The sequence below is a fragment of the Salmo salar genome, chromosome 09, assembly GCF_965601325.2.
Source record: "Salmo salar chromosome 09, fSalSal1, whole genome shotgun sequence".
Taxonomy (NCBI): Eukaryota; Metazoa; Chordata; class Actinopteri; order Salmoniformes; family Salmonidae; genus Salmo; species Salmo salar.
In genome coordinates this window covers 129,062,071-129,078,086 of record NC_138299.1, presented here as the reverse complement: position 1 = coordinate 129,078,086, position 16,016 = coordinate 129,062,071, and the positions used below count along the sequence as shown (strand labels likewise).

General features: G+C 43.6%; 1 protein-coding gene across 2 annotated transcripts in view; it reads left to right on the top strand.

Moving 5' to 3' along the window:
* Positions 1–16,016, top strand: part of LOC106612559 (sortilin-related receptor) — a 78,138-nt gene that overhangs the window by 26,708 nt on the left and 35,414 nt on the right. For both annotated transcript variants that reach the window (XM_045724476.2, XM_045724475.2), the window contains exons 7-10: positions 9,825–9,926; positions 10,319–10,488; positions 11,773–11,965; positions 13,097–13,214. In XM_045724476.2, coding sequence (XP_045580432.2) covers positions 9,825–9,926; positions 10,319–10,488; positions 11,773–11,965; positions 13,097–13,214 — 583 coding nt within the window. The remainder of the gene's footprint in view (positions 1–9,824; positions 9,927–10,318; positions 10,489–11,772; positions 11,966–13,096; positions 13,215–16,016) is intronic.

The following is a 16,016-nucleotide window of genomic DNA, read 5'->3' as shown; positions in this document are numbered from 1 at the left end:
AACAATGTCTAAAAACATGTTTTCACTTTGTCATTATGGGGTATTGTTTGTAGATGGTTGAGACATTTTTTTATTCCGGCTGTGACACAACAAAATGTGGAATAATTTAAGGGGTATGAATACTTTCTGAAGGACTGTAAGTCATTAGGTCAAACCCATCATATTGAACTGGTAGGCTTAAATACCTGATAAGTCCACCACATGCATAGAATCGTTCTAAAGGTAGTATCTCTTATCCCTAGCTAAAGAATGTGGCCTCCTATAACCCCAGCAGTGTCTGTTTGCGATAAAGTCACACGTTGTTTGGCATATCTGAGCCACAGGCACACGACTGCTGCTTTTTGTAACAGATGGGGACAGTTTGATCCCAGGCTCCTTCCTTGGCTGTGAATCTGTGTCACAAATATCCAGCGTGCTTTGCCTGGGCGCCTCATACAATGAAAGAGGAACTTTAATTATTGACCCCTCCATGAAAAGAGAAATATCTTTTGCTGTGTACGCAATGTGGACGGGAGAGACGGTCCATGTCATGTACTGTGGAACACTGGGGTTAATGTGGTCTGATACATACCGATCCCATCAAAACTAGGCTGAAATATTAGTTTGCATTTGATAGCACACATGTCTATTCTGAGCCAATTACGGGTAATGGTTCCTGTCTGTGCAAACTCAGTCCTAGCCTTGAATAACCACGCAGACTCACTGCAGTCAACGCTGTGTTAAACAGCCATGGCCAAACACACGTATCTGAATCCTGGCGTTACACACACACACACACACACACACACACACACACACACACGTAGCGGAAAGGGGAAAGAGAGAGACTGAAAGTACAATTGTAGAGGAGGGCTGTTTGGGGTATTTTCACTATGAGGAAGTGGTATTTCTGTAAAGAAACTGAATGGAGAGCTGAGGTTCTGCGCTGCTGCTTAGCTTGTGCAACCTTGATGAAATATGCATTCTTAAACCCCTATAAATATGCACATTGTGAATGTTTGTACATTGTAACTACCATATCTTTATTCATATCAGTCTCTTACAAATCAATTGACTCAACATTCACAGCTACAAGCATACTTCAAAAAGTCATCCCTACCAGAGGTGGGACCAAGTCATTTTTCTTTTACACGTCACAAGTAAGTCTCAAGTCTTAGCACTCAAGTCCCAAGTCAAGTCCCAAGTCAAGACAGGCAAGTCCGAGACAAGTCTCAAGTCCTAAACTTAGAGTTTGGAGTCCTAAACAAGTCATAACGTGCTCTTCATCAAATGTAATAGTAATAGTTAGTAATAGTAATAGAGTAATAGTTAGTATATTGCATTTACGCAAATCATGAAAATATCTATATTTATTACTTTCCAAATAAACGTTATATTTCCATGGAAATGCATGGGTAGCATGAGAAAGCCCCCCCCCCCCCCTCTCTCTCTGTGACAGCGGGAGAGGCGTGGTAGGCTGGGTCGGGTCATGTGGGGTGGTTGCTCTCCTGTAGATGAATTAAGCAGCAGAGTATCTCCTGGTCATCCAACATGGCAATTCACATAGAAATACATCACCTACAACAGCCTTTGCCGTGTAGACTAGAGAATCGAGTACAGATCTATATATTGCATTTCTATCTGGAAAACTATCTGAATGCCGTGCCTCAGATGAAATAAGCTGCCGTTCTTCATTCATTATCAATGGAGAAAGCTCAAAACTGCAGAGGACAGCAGAGAGAGGGATGGTAGGATTTGTGTGAAGCATAAACATAATCAGAGGTTCAAGCACTCGCTGTAATCAGCAGGTTAGGAAGAGTACACAACCGTTCTAGAAGGCACTCTGCCACAAATGTGCTCATTTGATCTTTTCCAGCTCCAAACAGCATGGTGGCGAGTCAATCTGCAAATCTAATCTAGGCAAGCAGTGAGGAGCGCACATAACAATACAGGCTCCAGACATCACAAGCCAGCAAAAAGAAACCCATGAAACAAACAAGTTACACACACTCATAAACACTCATGAAGTGGTTAGGTTAGATTACTCGTTGGATATTACTGCATTGTCAGAACTAGAAGCACAAGCATTTCGCTACACTCGCATTAACATCTGCTAACCATGTGTATGTGACAAATACAATTTGATTTGATTTGACAACCTCGTGAGATGGATAGCTGTCGGCTATATTACCCATGACTTACCGTTCTTTGTGCAGCTTCAAATGTCGAACAAAGTTGGAAATTGTTGCGCCTCCGTCTAATTTTCTTCCCGCATGTTTTGCAAGTTGCAGTCCGTTTTTTGTTGATACAGCGGCGTCTTTATATCCAATAATAATAATTCTGGGTCTCATCTTTCCAAGGGCTCCATCTGAATTCACCCGCCGACGTTCCTCTGCGCTGCCACGCACAATTTGATTGGCTGCTGTCCGATTCAAACTGTAATCCGTTAAATGAAGAGTTGATGCACTGCACACTTTTTTTAATAGCATCATTTTTTATATTGGCTTGGGGAGGGTATCAAGTCAGGTCGAGTCATAAGGCTCAAGTCCAAGTCAAGTTACGAGTCATTGGTGTCAAAGTCGAGTTGCAAGTCATCATATTTGTGACTCGAGTCCAAGTCAGGTGACTCGAGTCCACACCTCTGGTCCCTACTCTCTTTGAGTAAGGCTAGCAGACTTTAACAACACATTTTGCATGTGACAGAATGCGCTACTATGACGGTCTCCATAGAGGCGAGCGTATACTAAGGTAGGTCGCTCAGAATGTCAGAACAGCGAAATGGCTTATGTTGTGTCTCGTCTGCTTACCCAACCAACCTGTTGGCCAGCATCACTCCTGTTGGTCGGGGCCAGAGAGTGCAGCTTGTCAGACATGACTGATCTATGTGCTGTTAATGAAGTTGTGGTTTGCTTGTTGCTTGGTGTCACTAACCGCTCATGCACACACTCATCAGGGTTCTGTTGCCCAGTGCTGCCGTATGCTGCAGTCTCAAGTACTGTTGCTATTCCCAATGGGCGGATTTGTTCCATAGCCAAAGGATAGTACGGTGTGTGTTTTTTTTTCTGGCTAGAATTGTATCCCAAGCTATATCATTTCACACTTCCACTCGTAGAAAGTGATATTCCCACTTCCATTGTAGATGTGGATTGTTTTTATAGATGGTAATGAGGCTAAACACAAACGAATGGTTGGAGTGTAGTTTATGTTAATCAACAACACCATTCACATGAATCCAAAATAGGCAAATTTAAAAACAATATGGAAAACTACACTGAGTGTACAAAACATTAGGAACACCTTCCTAATATTGAGTTGCACCCCCTTTTGCCCTCAGAACAACTCAATTCGTTGGGGGATTGACTCTACAAGGGATGCTGGCCAATGTTGACTCCAATGCTTCCCACAGTTGTGTCAGGTTGGCTGGATGTCCTTTGGGTGGTGGACCATACACACGGGAAACTGTTGAGCGTGAAAACCCCAGCAGCATTGCAGTTCTTGACACACCCAAACCAGTGCACCTGGCACCTTCTACCATACCCCATTCAAAAGCACTTAAATATTTTGTCTTGCCCATTCACCCTCTGAATGGCATACAGACACAATCCATGTCTCCATTGTCTCAAGGGTTAAAAATCCTTCTTTAACCTGTCTCCTCCCCTTCACCTACACTGATTTGAAGTGGATTTAACAAGTGGCATCAATAAGGGATCATAGGGTCACAGGATTCACCTGGTCAGTCTGTCATGGAAAGAGCAGAAGTTCCTAATGTTTTGTACACTCAGTGAATGTGGTTAAATTAATCACCAGAGCCTTACATTTAATAAATAATAAATATAAAGCTATGTTAGTTCCTATCTAAGAGCCTCTGTTGTCATATCTTTGCAGCATTAGCTTAGGCACTCACTTTATTTTATTTTAAACAACTACAGTTGCCCTGTCTGTGACCCCACAGCCTGACCCAACCCACAGAGCAGCCCCCTCCCCCAGATACGGTTGAGCGGTGAGCGTGTGAAACGCTCAGTGACGCAGCCCAGTCCCAGAGCATTAGCAACACCATGTCAATGCTAACTCGTCGCTCTCACTCACTCTCTCCCTTCTCTAGTCATACCAACTACCCAGCCCATACTAATATCTACGGCTGGGGCTAATAGGATTACCGTAATGAATATCACGAGCTTTTGGCAGCACAGAGCTTCTTAGGCCAATTAAAAGCCCCAAAAACGCAGAGTTTTATCCCAGGCCTGACAGTATAGATCCCTGAGTAATGATTGATAATCAGACCTTAAGACCTCTACTCCTTTCCATAGTCCTCCGGAAGATAACTGGCTTAATTCATATAAATGGACGTCAATAAGAGGTTGCTTCGGTTTTTCTTTTTGACACATTTCCTTGTTATTTGCAAGGTGTCTCAGTGGCGACGAGAGGAGGGGGAGTGTAACAAGATCAAGGACTTCCTTTTCGAATGGTTGCCTGTGCTTTCCCTGATGCGTCAATACCCCCAACGGGTATAATGTACCCATAACGGCATAGGAGCAGACCAACAACCACATTGAACAGGAGATTGCAATGCCTATTTAAGCTGCTGTTTGGACCTTTTGTTTTCCCTGTAAAAGAGATTTAAGTGTTGCGACACCCAGAGAACAAGACGTGGCTTTATTCCTTCGGGCAGCCATATTGGTCGCAATGGCCCTTAATGCTGTAGTGGTCCTTTACTTTCTTCCTTAACGTGTGATGCCAAACCCCACATTTCACCAGCTCCCACTGCAATGTGTGACGCATCACACACACACACACACACACACACACACACACACACACACACACACACACACACACACACACACACACAAACAACAGGGCACTTCGCTGTAAAAAACGATGTGACATGTCCAGTGTGAGAGAAGGAGGGAGGAGATAAACATGCCACTTAAAAGCAATGGGAGGTCTGGGAAATGGCTCTATGTCTCTCAGATGAACAGCTACCTCCTGTCTGCATAAACAAACCACAACGACAGCTCCCGTAGGCTCGGCTCTGCAGGAGGACTGGGGAGGACAGGGTTTCATGTGCCCCCCCACTACTATTCTTCTAGTTGATCGGTTTAGATATAGAACGTGAAAAGGGAGGGGGGTTATCCAAATATCATAATTTGCATTGGAAGCACAGTGCTTCTGTTCTGAACAGCAAGACTGCTGAAGGTATATATATACTTGCTATGAATATGTAAAGGTGAATCAATTCAATAAGAATTCTACTCATGATGCTCAGTATCTGTTCCTGGTATTTATATTAACATAATGACACTTCATAATGACTTAATAATAATTTCATGATGGATGGTTAAGACACCATACATTTGTTAAAGCAAGGTTTGATTTGAATCCCCGGTGGATAGAATCCATTTTCCACAGATCGTCAGACCTCTCTTCTGTCATGGAAGCCAGTCAAGCTGCTGTGGTTGAAAAGACCCCCCTGGCCTGCTGGCATTGAAGCATTGAAGCAGTAGTCTTTTCCGAGAGTAAGTTTCTCTCCCCTTGGTATTTTCCATGCCCACATTGTGTTGTTGTGGCTGCTTGGCTTTCAGAACACGGCACACTGGGTCGCGGAGACGGAACGTTAACAGCAACAGTAGATAAATCAATAGGTTGAATAGCTCTCTGAGGACCCAGACTTGCAGACAGACTTGCAGGCAGACAGACGGACTCATGCAGGCAGGCACATTGTGTCTCAGGGAACAGGGAGTCACTTTGTTGCGCCTGCTGGGTCATCAGATAAAAGACAGACTACATGACATGAATGCTTGCCTAGATCCATCAGCCATCAGTGGGGGAACTAGGAAAGCTCTCAGTGAGCGCGCGCATGTTTTGTTTGTTTTTATTTATTTATTATCTTGGCTACCCTGAGGGCGCTCTCTGTTAATCCAAGATGATGCCATGAACCTGATTGCCGTCCTATGCGGTGAATAATTCTGGAATGTTCTGGTGCTCTTATTTGCTGCCTGCATTCCAACTGTGCACCACTAGTTTGGCTGTGTTTTGCCCGTCTGTGTGGCCTGTCAGACTGAAATATTATTTCAGTGCATTACTGTAGCCATCTGTTCTCTTCATTGTTAGCATCATCGTGGGATTTCCATGTCTGTGTGACACATCTCTTTTCCACAAACTGTTGGCTGCTCTATGATGTTAACACTGTCCTTTGTACTCTGTGGCTCAGTTGGTAGAGCATGGTGTTTGCAACGCCAGCATGGTGTGTGCAATGCCAGGGTTGTGGGTTCGATTCCCACGGGAGGCCAGTACAAAAAAAATGATAATAATAAATGCATGAAATGAAATGTATGCATTCACTACTGTAAGTCGCTCTGGATAAGAGCGTCTGCTAAATGACTAAAATGTAAAAAATGTAAATGTACTCATATTTTATACCATTGTTTTGTCCCAGCTCGGTAAAGATATTTGTATTAATCGGTGTGTGTGTGTGTGTGTGCGCGCCTCAATAACTACAAATATAATCATATTAAACTGTGTATTTGGCCTCCCTAATAAAGTGTACACGCTTGACATTTATTACCTGCAGCTTTTAATGAAGAGAATATTTCTGTTAGTTGTTAATGGAGGGCAGAAGGCCAGACAGGCTGTTAGTGGTCCCATTCTGCTGATGTGAGCCTAGTTTAGCCAATCCCTGGGAGGCAGATCACATGGTGTCGGTGTTGCCAGACTGACACGTAAGAGGAGACACATCACTGGTTGCGTCTCAAATGGCACCCTATTCCCTATATAGTGCACTACTTTTGACCAGGCTCCATTAGTCTCTGGTCTAAAGTAGTGCACTTTGTAGGGAATAGGGTGCCATTTGGGATGCAAATAGCGTCTCAGGTCTCTCTGGGGATCCGGAGGGCGGCGAGACTCGACGCTTTGGTCTTCCTGCTTGTAATTCATTAAAGATTACAGCTCCTTTCCCCTCCCTTGAACAAAGTGGTCTCGCGGACATAACAATGAGATTTGGCCTTTGATTGTTCTCATTGGCCCACTGAGCTTACAATCCACCCAACAGTACAGATAGATTCATCACTTGAGTCTTTAAAAGCCCTCAGGCCACACCAGAAGAAATTCACTTTTTCGAGCTGAAAGACAATGGGCAGAGCTTACCCATGATTTTGCACAATTATTTAAGTCAAGAAGTCATAGTTTCCACTTCGTGCAAATCCTTGTGACTGCGGTGTCTTTTCCTATGATATGACATCCAAATTATTTTCAGCCTACGTTTCGTTTCAGGGCTGGGGTTTATTTGAATGTTACCACCTACCAGCATGGCGTTGTTTATTATTCAGAAATAGCTGCAAAGTTGCTCCTCCTCGCAACTGAGATGAGCCAAACAGCCTTGTGTTCACTTGGCTGCCTGAGCAATGGAGGAAATTAAAACGGGGTGCAAGTTTGTTTTTCCACCTTATTTTGGAGCTAGTCTGTGTTAAAAATGTATATACAGTACCAGTCAAAAGTTTGGACAGATCTACTCATTCAAGGGTTTTTCTTTATTTTTACTATTTTCTACGTTGTAGAATAATAGTGACGACATCAAAACTATGAAATAACACATATGGAATCATGTAGTAACCAAAAAAGTGTTAACCAAATCAAAATATAGTTTATATTAGAAATTCTTCAAAGTAGCCATCCTTTGCCTTGATTACAGTTTTGCAAACTCTTGGCATTCTCTCAACCAGCTTCATGAGGTTGTCACCTGGAATATATTCCAATTCTTAATGTGTTTGAGCCAATTAGTTGTGTTGTGACAAGGTAGGGGTGGTATATCAATTTCAAGTACTTTGAACGTTTCTTCAAGTGCAGTCGCAAAATCCATCAAGCGCTATGATGAAACTGGCTCTCATGACGACCGCCACAGGAAATGAAGACCCAGAGTTATCTCCGCTGCAGAGGATAAGTTCATTAGAGTTAACTGCACCTCAGATTGCAGCTCAAATAAATGCTTCACAAAGTGCAAGTAACAGACGCATCTCAACATCAACTGTTCAGAGGAGACTGCGTGAATTAGGCCTTCATGGTCGAATTTCTGCAAAGAAACCACTACTAAAGGACACCAATAAGAAGAGACTACTTGGGCCAAGAAACACGAGCAATGGACATTAGACCGGTGGAAATCTGTCCTTTGGTGTGATGAGTCCAAATTTGAGATTTTTGGTTCCAACCGCCATGTCTTTGTGAGACGCAGAGTAGGTGAACGGTTGATCTCTGAATGTGTGGTTTCCACCGTGAAGCATGGAAGAGGAGGTGTGGGGGTGCTTTGCTGGTGACACTGTCTGTGATTTATTTAGAATTCAAGGCACACTTAACCAGCATGGCTACCACAGCATTCTGCAGCAATACGCCATCCCATCTGGTTTGCACTTAGTGGGACTTTCATTTATATTTCAACAGGACAATGACCCAAAACACACCTTGAGGCTGTGTAAGGGTTATTTGACCAAGGAGAGTGATGTAGTGCTGCATCAGATGACCTGGCCTCCACAACCCAATTGAAATGGTTTGTGATGAGTTGGACCGCAGTGTGAACGAAAAGCAGCCAATAAGTGCTCGGCATATGTGTGAACTCCTTCAAGACTGTTGGAAAAGCATTATTCACGAAGCTGGTTGAGAGAATAACAAGAGTGTGCAAAGCTGTCATCAAGGCAAAGGGTGGCTACTTTGAAGAATCTCAAATATAATTTTGATTCACCTTTTTTTTGGGTTGCTACATGATTCCATATGTGTTATTTCATAGTTTGATGTCTTCACTATTTATTCTACAATGTAGAAAATAGTAAAAATAAAGTAAAACCTTTGAATGAGTAGGTGTGTCCAAACTTTTGACTGGTACTGTATATAAATGTTATAATTGCTTGATGTGATGGTATTTTGCAATCCCCCGTCGCCCCAAGATAATTTTGGATAATTTTGACCACTAAAGTTTTGCCTCACTACACACTCCACTGCTTTGATTGGTCTAACATTACCTAGAAACCACATGTGTCTATCCAGATAATGAAAAGACACTCGTGAAAAAAAGTTCAAGGAAATTATAGTAACATGTCATTTGCGGCGTTGATGATCATGAGCAAAGTCATTGTTGCCTATCATTTCACTTCCCCTGTGAGAACCATGTACCGCAGCCAAAGCCTGCCAGCAGCCTACCTACTACCAAAGGTTGTCCATTAAAATCTAGAAAAAGGCATATCAGCTATCTTTCAATAGTTATCCATATTACCAGAGCTTCATCTTATTCTTAATAAGCCTTTCTATGGCGGATTCGCAGTCACAATTTATGGAAGATGCGAAAACTTTCGAGGTAACAATAGATGGTGAAGTCAAAGATAGGCCAGTGGTTTCCTTCTGTGAGAAAGTTTTCCCTAAAATCAATGCTTATGACAAATCCAGAACCAGCCATTACTGGCTAATCTTTTGAAAATGGTATAGGCCTAGTAAAAAATAACTGTAACGGAACATTAGCTAGCTAGATAAGGTTAGCATGCTAGCTAGCTAGCTACACTGCCAGCTGCCAGTGCCCTATTTGCTGATGTTTAGAAACGCCACGTGGAAATTCCCACACCCAATTTGTGAATATGATTAAGTAGTAAATATTCGAAGGTGGAACCTGAACGTGCATTTCCTCTCTAGGACAGGAAATTACGTTGACATAGTGTTGTCAACTTTCTCTGGGGGGTCCTTTTAATAATAGCAGATTCTATAATCATTTTGTCACATTAGTCATAAGGAGGAAGGCATTAAGCCGTCTCCATGGCTCTTTGTTTCTGATTCATTGATTGATTTATTAATTGTACATCTGTTGGTTCCAGACTTTGTTGGGGAGTCATGAACCATCCTCCGTCCAGCTGTGGGTGTCCTACAACCGCCAGCCAATGAAAGCTGCCCAGTTCATGACCCGCCACCCAATCACAGTGAGTCTCCAGGCCTGCTTCGCCACACCAGAACATCCTCTCTGTGGCTCCTAGTTGACTCCTAGTCTAGAGAACAAACCTGTCACTGTATCGTTGATGAAACTGGGAAAATGTGTTTGTAAGGAAATGCTATAACTATACTATGTAGCAAGTATGTAGTTAACAGCTCAACATGAGCCAGAAATCACAAGACCAATCACAGAAAATACTGTAAGGCGTTACACTTCACTCACAGTAGAAAGATTTTAATTCCATGACACGATCTTAAAAATTAACATGTTTTTGTGTAATAAAAGTTGAATTACAATCATCAGCTTTTAGTTGTGAGAGAATCACACCATGCCCTTCACAAATAAGGAAAACTGCTCAACATCGCTCTTCTTCTCCTGCAGGAGTACTACATCGCTGACGCCTCGGAGGACCAGGTGTTTGTTTGCGTCAACCACCTCAACAACGTCACCCACCTGTACATCTCAGACACGCAGGGCCTGTCCTTCTCTTTGTCCCTGGAGAATGTGCTATACTACAGCCCAGAGGGTTCAGGCAGCAACACCCTCATCAGGTAGGCACAATATTCCTAGTGCTTCTCAATACTCTACTGGAGGAGGGGGGGGGGTGCACAATTCTGCTCCAGGCCAGCACTTACACACCTGCTTCCTCTATTTGACCTAATCAACCAATCTCGGGTTGCTCATTTTTGTTTCAGGCCAGCCCAGCACTAACCCACCTGATTTGATCTATTAACTAATCACAGGTTGCACATTTTTGTTCCAGCCCAGCACTAACCCATTAGATTCAGCTAATCTGCTTATCACCGTGATTAGTGGCTTGTTAGTGCTGGGGTAGGACCAAAATGTGCGCCCCTTTGGTGTATCCCCCCAGGAACAGATTTGGAAACACTGCAGTATTCTACTAAGCAACAATGGATCCGAGGTCTGGGTTCAATTAGTATTGGTATCTTTCAAATACTTAAGCTGCCCTTGATTGAGCTTACCTGACACAACAGAATCAAAAGAAAAGTCCCAAAAGTGCAAACCCTGCCCGTCTGACGCTCCAGGCAGGCTCAATCAATCACCCAAAGCATTTCAAAGAAAACAAGTACTATTTGAAGTCTGCAATATTCTGATGTGACTCACAGTTAAGGCAGCCTAATTAGTAGGAAACACTATGAGATCTGTAGTGTCGTGCTAGGAACAAAGTAACAGAACTCACCTTGATCAAATACACCTTCCTTGATCAAGTACACACACCCTTGGATCAATTATACCCACCTTGATCAAGCGCACCCACCCAACTTGATTTATTTTGAAGGAGAGATGAGAGGAGGCTGTTCTATGTCTGATCATCGCAGCACTGGGGGACCTCCTGGTGAGCATTCCTAGTGACGTCGATGAGTCAGTGTGTGTGTGTGTGTGTGTGTGCGTGCGTGCGTGCGTGCGTGCGTGCGTGCGTTTTCTCCTCAGTGTTGGTAAACAACAGCAGGGCCTTTTGCATGTGTTTACATGTTTAAAATCCCAGGGACCAGGAAGTTGGATGTTTGCTGAGTCCATGTTGTCACGGCGCTGCAGTGTAGCGTAATGCGTCCAGGGCCTATAATTAGTCAAATGACTAGGTTCCCAACACGTCTCCAGCTACCTGGAGTTGTTGTTGTGAGAGCAGCTTGATTGCTTCTTGATAGTGAGGCGACCTCACGACACGAGCAGAACACGTGTTTCCTTTCACCAACAGCCACAAGATACACTGAACGTGATACTGTGTTGTTGTTGATGCTAATCATGTCTGTGTGTGTATATGTGCATCTGTCTGCATTTGTGTACCTACGCCTGTGTGTGTGTTTTCATCCCAGGTACTTTACCAATGAGCCCTTTGCTGACCTGCACCGTGTGGAGGGTCTGCGTGGCGTCTTCGTGGCCACGCTCATCAACGGCTCACTCAGCAAGGACAACATGCGCTCCGTAATCACCTTCGACAAGGGGGGCACCTGGGAACTGCTGCAGGCCCCCTCCGCTGACAGCCTGGGAGGAACACTGGACTGCCAGGTAGCTAGCTAGCTGTTACAGTAACATCTGACCCTGTATCAGTGGTTAGAGAAAGCGTCCACCTACTCCCTGGTGGGTTTCCCCTAACCACTAATACAGGATACTGAAACACAGACCCTAGATTATAGCTGCCTGGCAGAACATTGCTGGCAGCTTCAGCAATGTGCCATCATACACATCGGGGCGACAACAACAGGATTACACGAAGCAGACCATACTCTTTGTTCCTTTAAAAACCTGCTGAAAGTAAAATATTGTGTGCTATATCTTGGAAAATAAATAAATAAATGAGTCTGGATGACAACGTAATGTTTGTTTCCAACATTAGGGCTGTTTTCCTAAATAAGTTATATCCACTTCGGGTTTTGTTTCCTTTCCACGATACTAGTATCATCCCAGCCCTAATTAAGATCTGCCCAAGACTAATGTTGGCTCTTGTTAATGTAGGCATGCCTGAAGGGAGGGCAAACATTGGGAAGAGCCAATAAGTGACAGTCTTGGCAGAATGTAATTATTTTCTTGTTGATGTCTGTAAGCAGGAAGTTGCCTCGTTGTGTATAACACTGTCAAAGTGCTGAGTCTGAGTCTTTTGAGGTAGAGATTGGGGGTGGGACAATATGAACCTACATTAGTGGTTAGGAACAACACCCATGAGGCCACACGGTGTGTGTTTGCATTCTAAAGGGGAAGTGGTTTTGGATGCAAACAGGTGTGTTCTGTTTGGTTTTAGAAAGTGGACGTGTCCCTTGTACTAAAATGTATGCACTCACTACTGTAACCTGCTCTGGATAAGAGTGTCTGCTAAATTTACTATAATGTAAATGTAGCTTCACTTCTGAGAAAATAGTTTATTTGTATTTATTTCTTTTTGGTTTTGCCAGATTGTTGTCTCCATTGACCATTGACCTAACACTTCTCTCTCCATCTCTCCCCTCTCCCTCCACAACGCCTCTCCATCCATCCCTCCCTTCCCCCCTACTCGATCTTTCTTCATCTTTCCTATCTATCCCTCCATTTCTTTCTATATCTCCCTCGCTCTCTCCTCTCTATCCCTCCCTCCCCTCCATCCCTCTTCTATACCCTCTCGGTACTTCTCTATCCCCCCCATCCTGTCCCTTCCTCTCTCTGTAGCTCTCCAAGGGCTGTTCCCTCCACCTGGCCCAGCGCTGGAGCCAGCTTCTCAACATTCAGCTGCGCAGGATGCCCATACTGTCCAAGGAGTCAGCACCAGGGCTCATCATGGCCACAGGTGGGGAGGCTTAGGCTAGCATCATACAACTACAATGACTATTTATTTCAAAATAAGTACAGTACCAGTCCAAAGTTTGGACACACCTACTCATTCAAGGGTTTCTCTTTATGTGTACTATTTTCTATATTGTAAAATAATAGTGAAGACATCAAAACTATGAAATAACACATATGGAATCATGTAGTAACCAAAAAGGTGTTATATATTTTATATTTGAGATTCTTCAAAGTAGCCACCCTTTGCCCTGATGACAGCTTTGCACACTTGATATTCTCTGAACCAGCTTCATGAGGTAGTCACCTGGAATGCATTTCAATCAACAGGTGTGCCTTGTTAAAAGTTAATTTGTAGAATTTCTTACCTTATTAATGCGTTTGAGCCAATCAGTTGTGTGGTGACAAGGTAGGGGTGGTATACAGCCCTATATGGTAAAAGACCAAGTCCATATTATGGCAAGAACAGCTCAAATAAACAAAGAGAAACGACAGTCCATCATTACTTTAAGACATGAAGGTCAGTCAATCCAGAACATTTCAAGAACTTTGAAAGGTTTTTCAGTCGCAAAACCATCAAGCGCAATGATGAAACTGGCTCTCATGAGGACCGCCAAAAGAAAAGAAGACCCAGAGTTACCTCTGCTGCAGAGGATAACTTCATTAGAGTTACCAGACTGAGAAATTGCAGCTCAAATAAATGCTTCACAGAGTTCAAGTAACAGCCGCATCTCAACATCAACTGTTCAGAGGAGACTGTGTGAATCAGGCCTTCATGGTCGAATTGCTGCAAAGAAACCACTACTAAAGGGCACCAATAATAAGAAGAGACTTGCTTGAGCCACAAAACACGAGCAATGGACATTAGACTGGTGGATATCTGTCCTTTGGTCTGAAGTCCAAATTTGAGATTTTTGGTTCCAACCACCATGTCTTTGAGACCCAGAGTAGGTGAACGGATGATCTCTGCATGTGTGGTTCCCACCTTGAAGCATGGAGGAGGAGGTGGGATGGTGTGGGGTTGCTTTTCTGCTGACGCTGTCTGTGATTTATTTAGAATTCAAGGCACACTTAACCAGCATGGCTACCACAGCATTTTGCAGCGATACGCCGTCCCTTCTGGTTTGCGCTTTTTCAATAGGACAATGACCCAAAACACACCTCCAGGCTGTGTAAGGGCTATTTGACCAAAAAGGAGAGTGATGGAGTGCTGCATCAGATGACATGGCCTCCACAAACACCCGACCTCAACCCAATTAAGATGGTTTAGGATGAGTTGGGCCGCAGAGTGAAGGAAAAGCAGCTAACAAGTGCTCAGCGTATGTGTGAACTCCTTCATGACTGTTGGAAAAGCATTCCAGGTGAAGCTGGTTGACAGTATGCCAAGAGTGTGCAAAGCTGTTATCAAGGCAAAGGGTGGCTACTTTGAAGAATCTAAAATATATTTTGATTTGTTTTAACACTTTTTTTAAATATTTGTTTTATTTCATAATTTTGACGTCTTCACTATTATTCTACAATGTAGAAAATAGTACAAATAAAGAAAAACCCTTTAATGAGTGTGTCCAAACTTTTGACTGGTACTGTATATTTTTAAAGATGGAGAGAGACGATGACATTGGGGAAAGAAAGAGGAAGGTTGTGTTAAAGGCAGCCCATACTGCAATGGCAATCCCGCTATACGAGCCAGGCCACAGAATTACCATTTCGATGGCGAATACGTGACTTCCCTTATGGTGGTGCAACTTCCGCTGTTGTCTGATCTGATAGAGAGGACCACTTCCTCCATCAGTCAATCACACAGGAAATGAGACTGTGCATAGAGAAGCTGCCGAGTCTCTCCTTCCTGCTTGTTTGGCTGCGTCTGTGTTCATTTTTATTTATTTTTTTAACCTTACTTAGAGGTTAACCTTTATTTATTCAGGCAATTCAGTTGAGAGCAAATTCGTATTCACAGCGTGTGTGTGTGTGTATTCGCACGCACGCGTTTTTCTGAGTGCTCATTTTTGAGTGCTTTTTTTCTGAGTGAGTGTGTTCATGGTTTGTGCGTGTGTGTATGTGCGTCCATGTATAACTGTGTGTACTCAGGTCAGAGCAGTAGGCTTTGACTGGGGCTACACAAGGAGCAGTTGGACACATCCATTGTGTTTAATCCACTAAAATTGTCTCTCTGTCTTTACCTCGTCACGCTTCTGCCTGCTTGGCCGAGTACATTGATTTCCTTTGTAGCTGTGTCTGGAAGGAGGAAGAAGCCTCTACACCCTGCGAGCTGCTAGACCCCTTAATTAAATTATTAGTAGATAATGGCCACGGGGAGAAGTGCAGGAAGGAGCAGGGAGGGAGGGCTGCGGAAACACTATGCCCCTCTCGTCCATGTTATCGCTCACACACAGATGCACTAATTACTTCTGCCTCACCCAGCGGGTACAAACAAACGCACACACAGACCGTATCTCTCTTTGTGTGGACCCAGCCAGCCACACGACCAGCATCCCCACACCACCTATCAGGGGGAACGTTTCCACCGAAGCGTTTTGTTTTGTGACTTGTTCCTGTATACAATTAGTTAATTTGTAAAGCACCGTTGATATGGCCTCCGAGAGTGACGGTCATTAGTGGCGATGCAGGGGAGGAGAACATCATTCACATACAGCTCTCAGGATGAGTGTCACACAGAGCGAGCCGTACACAACTACATCAAACAATAAGGAGTTGGAGTCAGAGCTTTGATACCTGCTGTAATCCATATTGCACTTGTGAATTGTACAACAGGTATCAGATTGCGCACACTGTTAGGTTCAACATG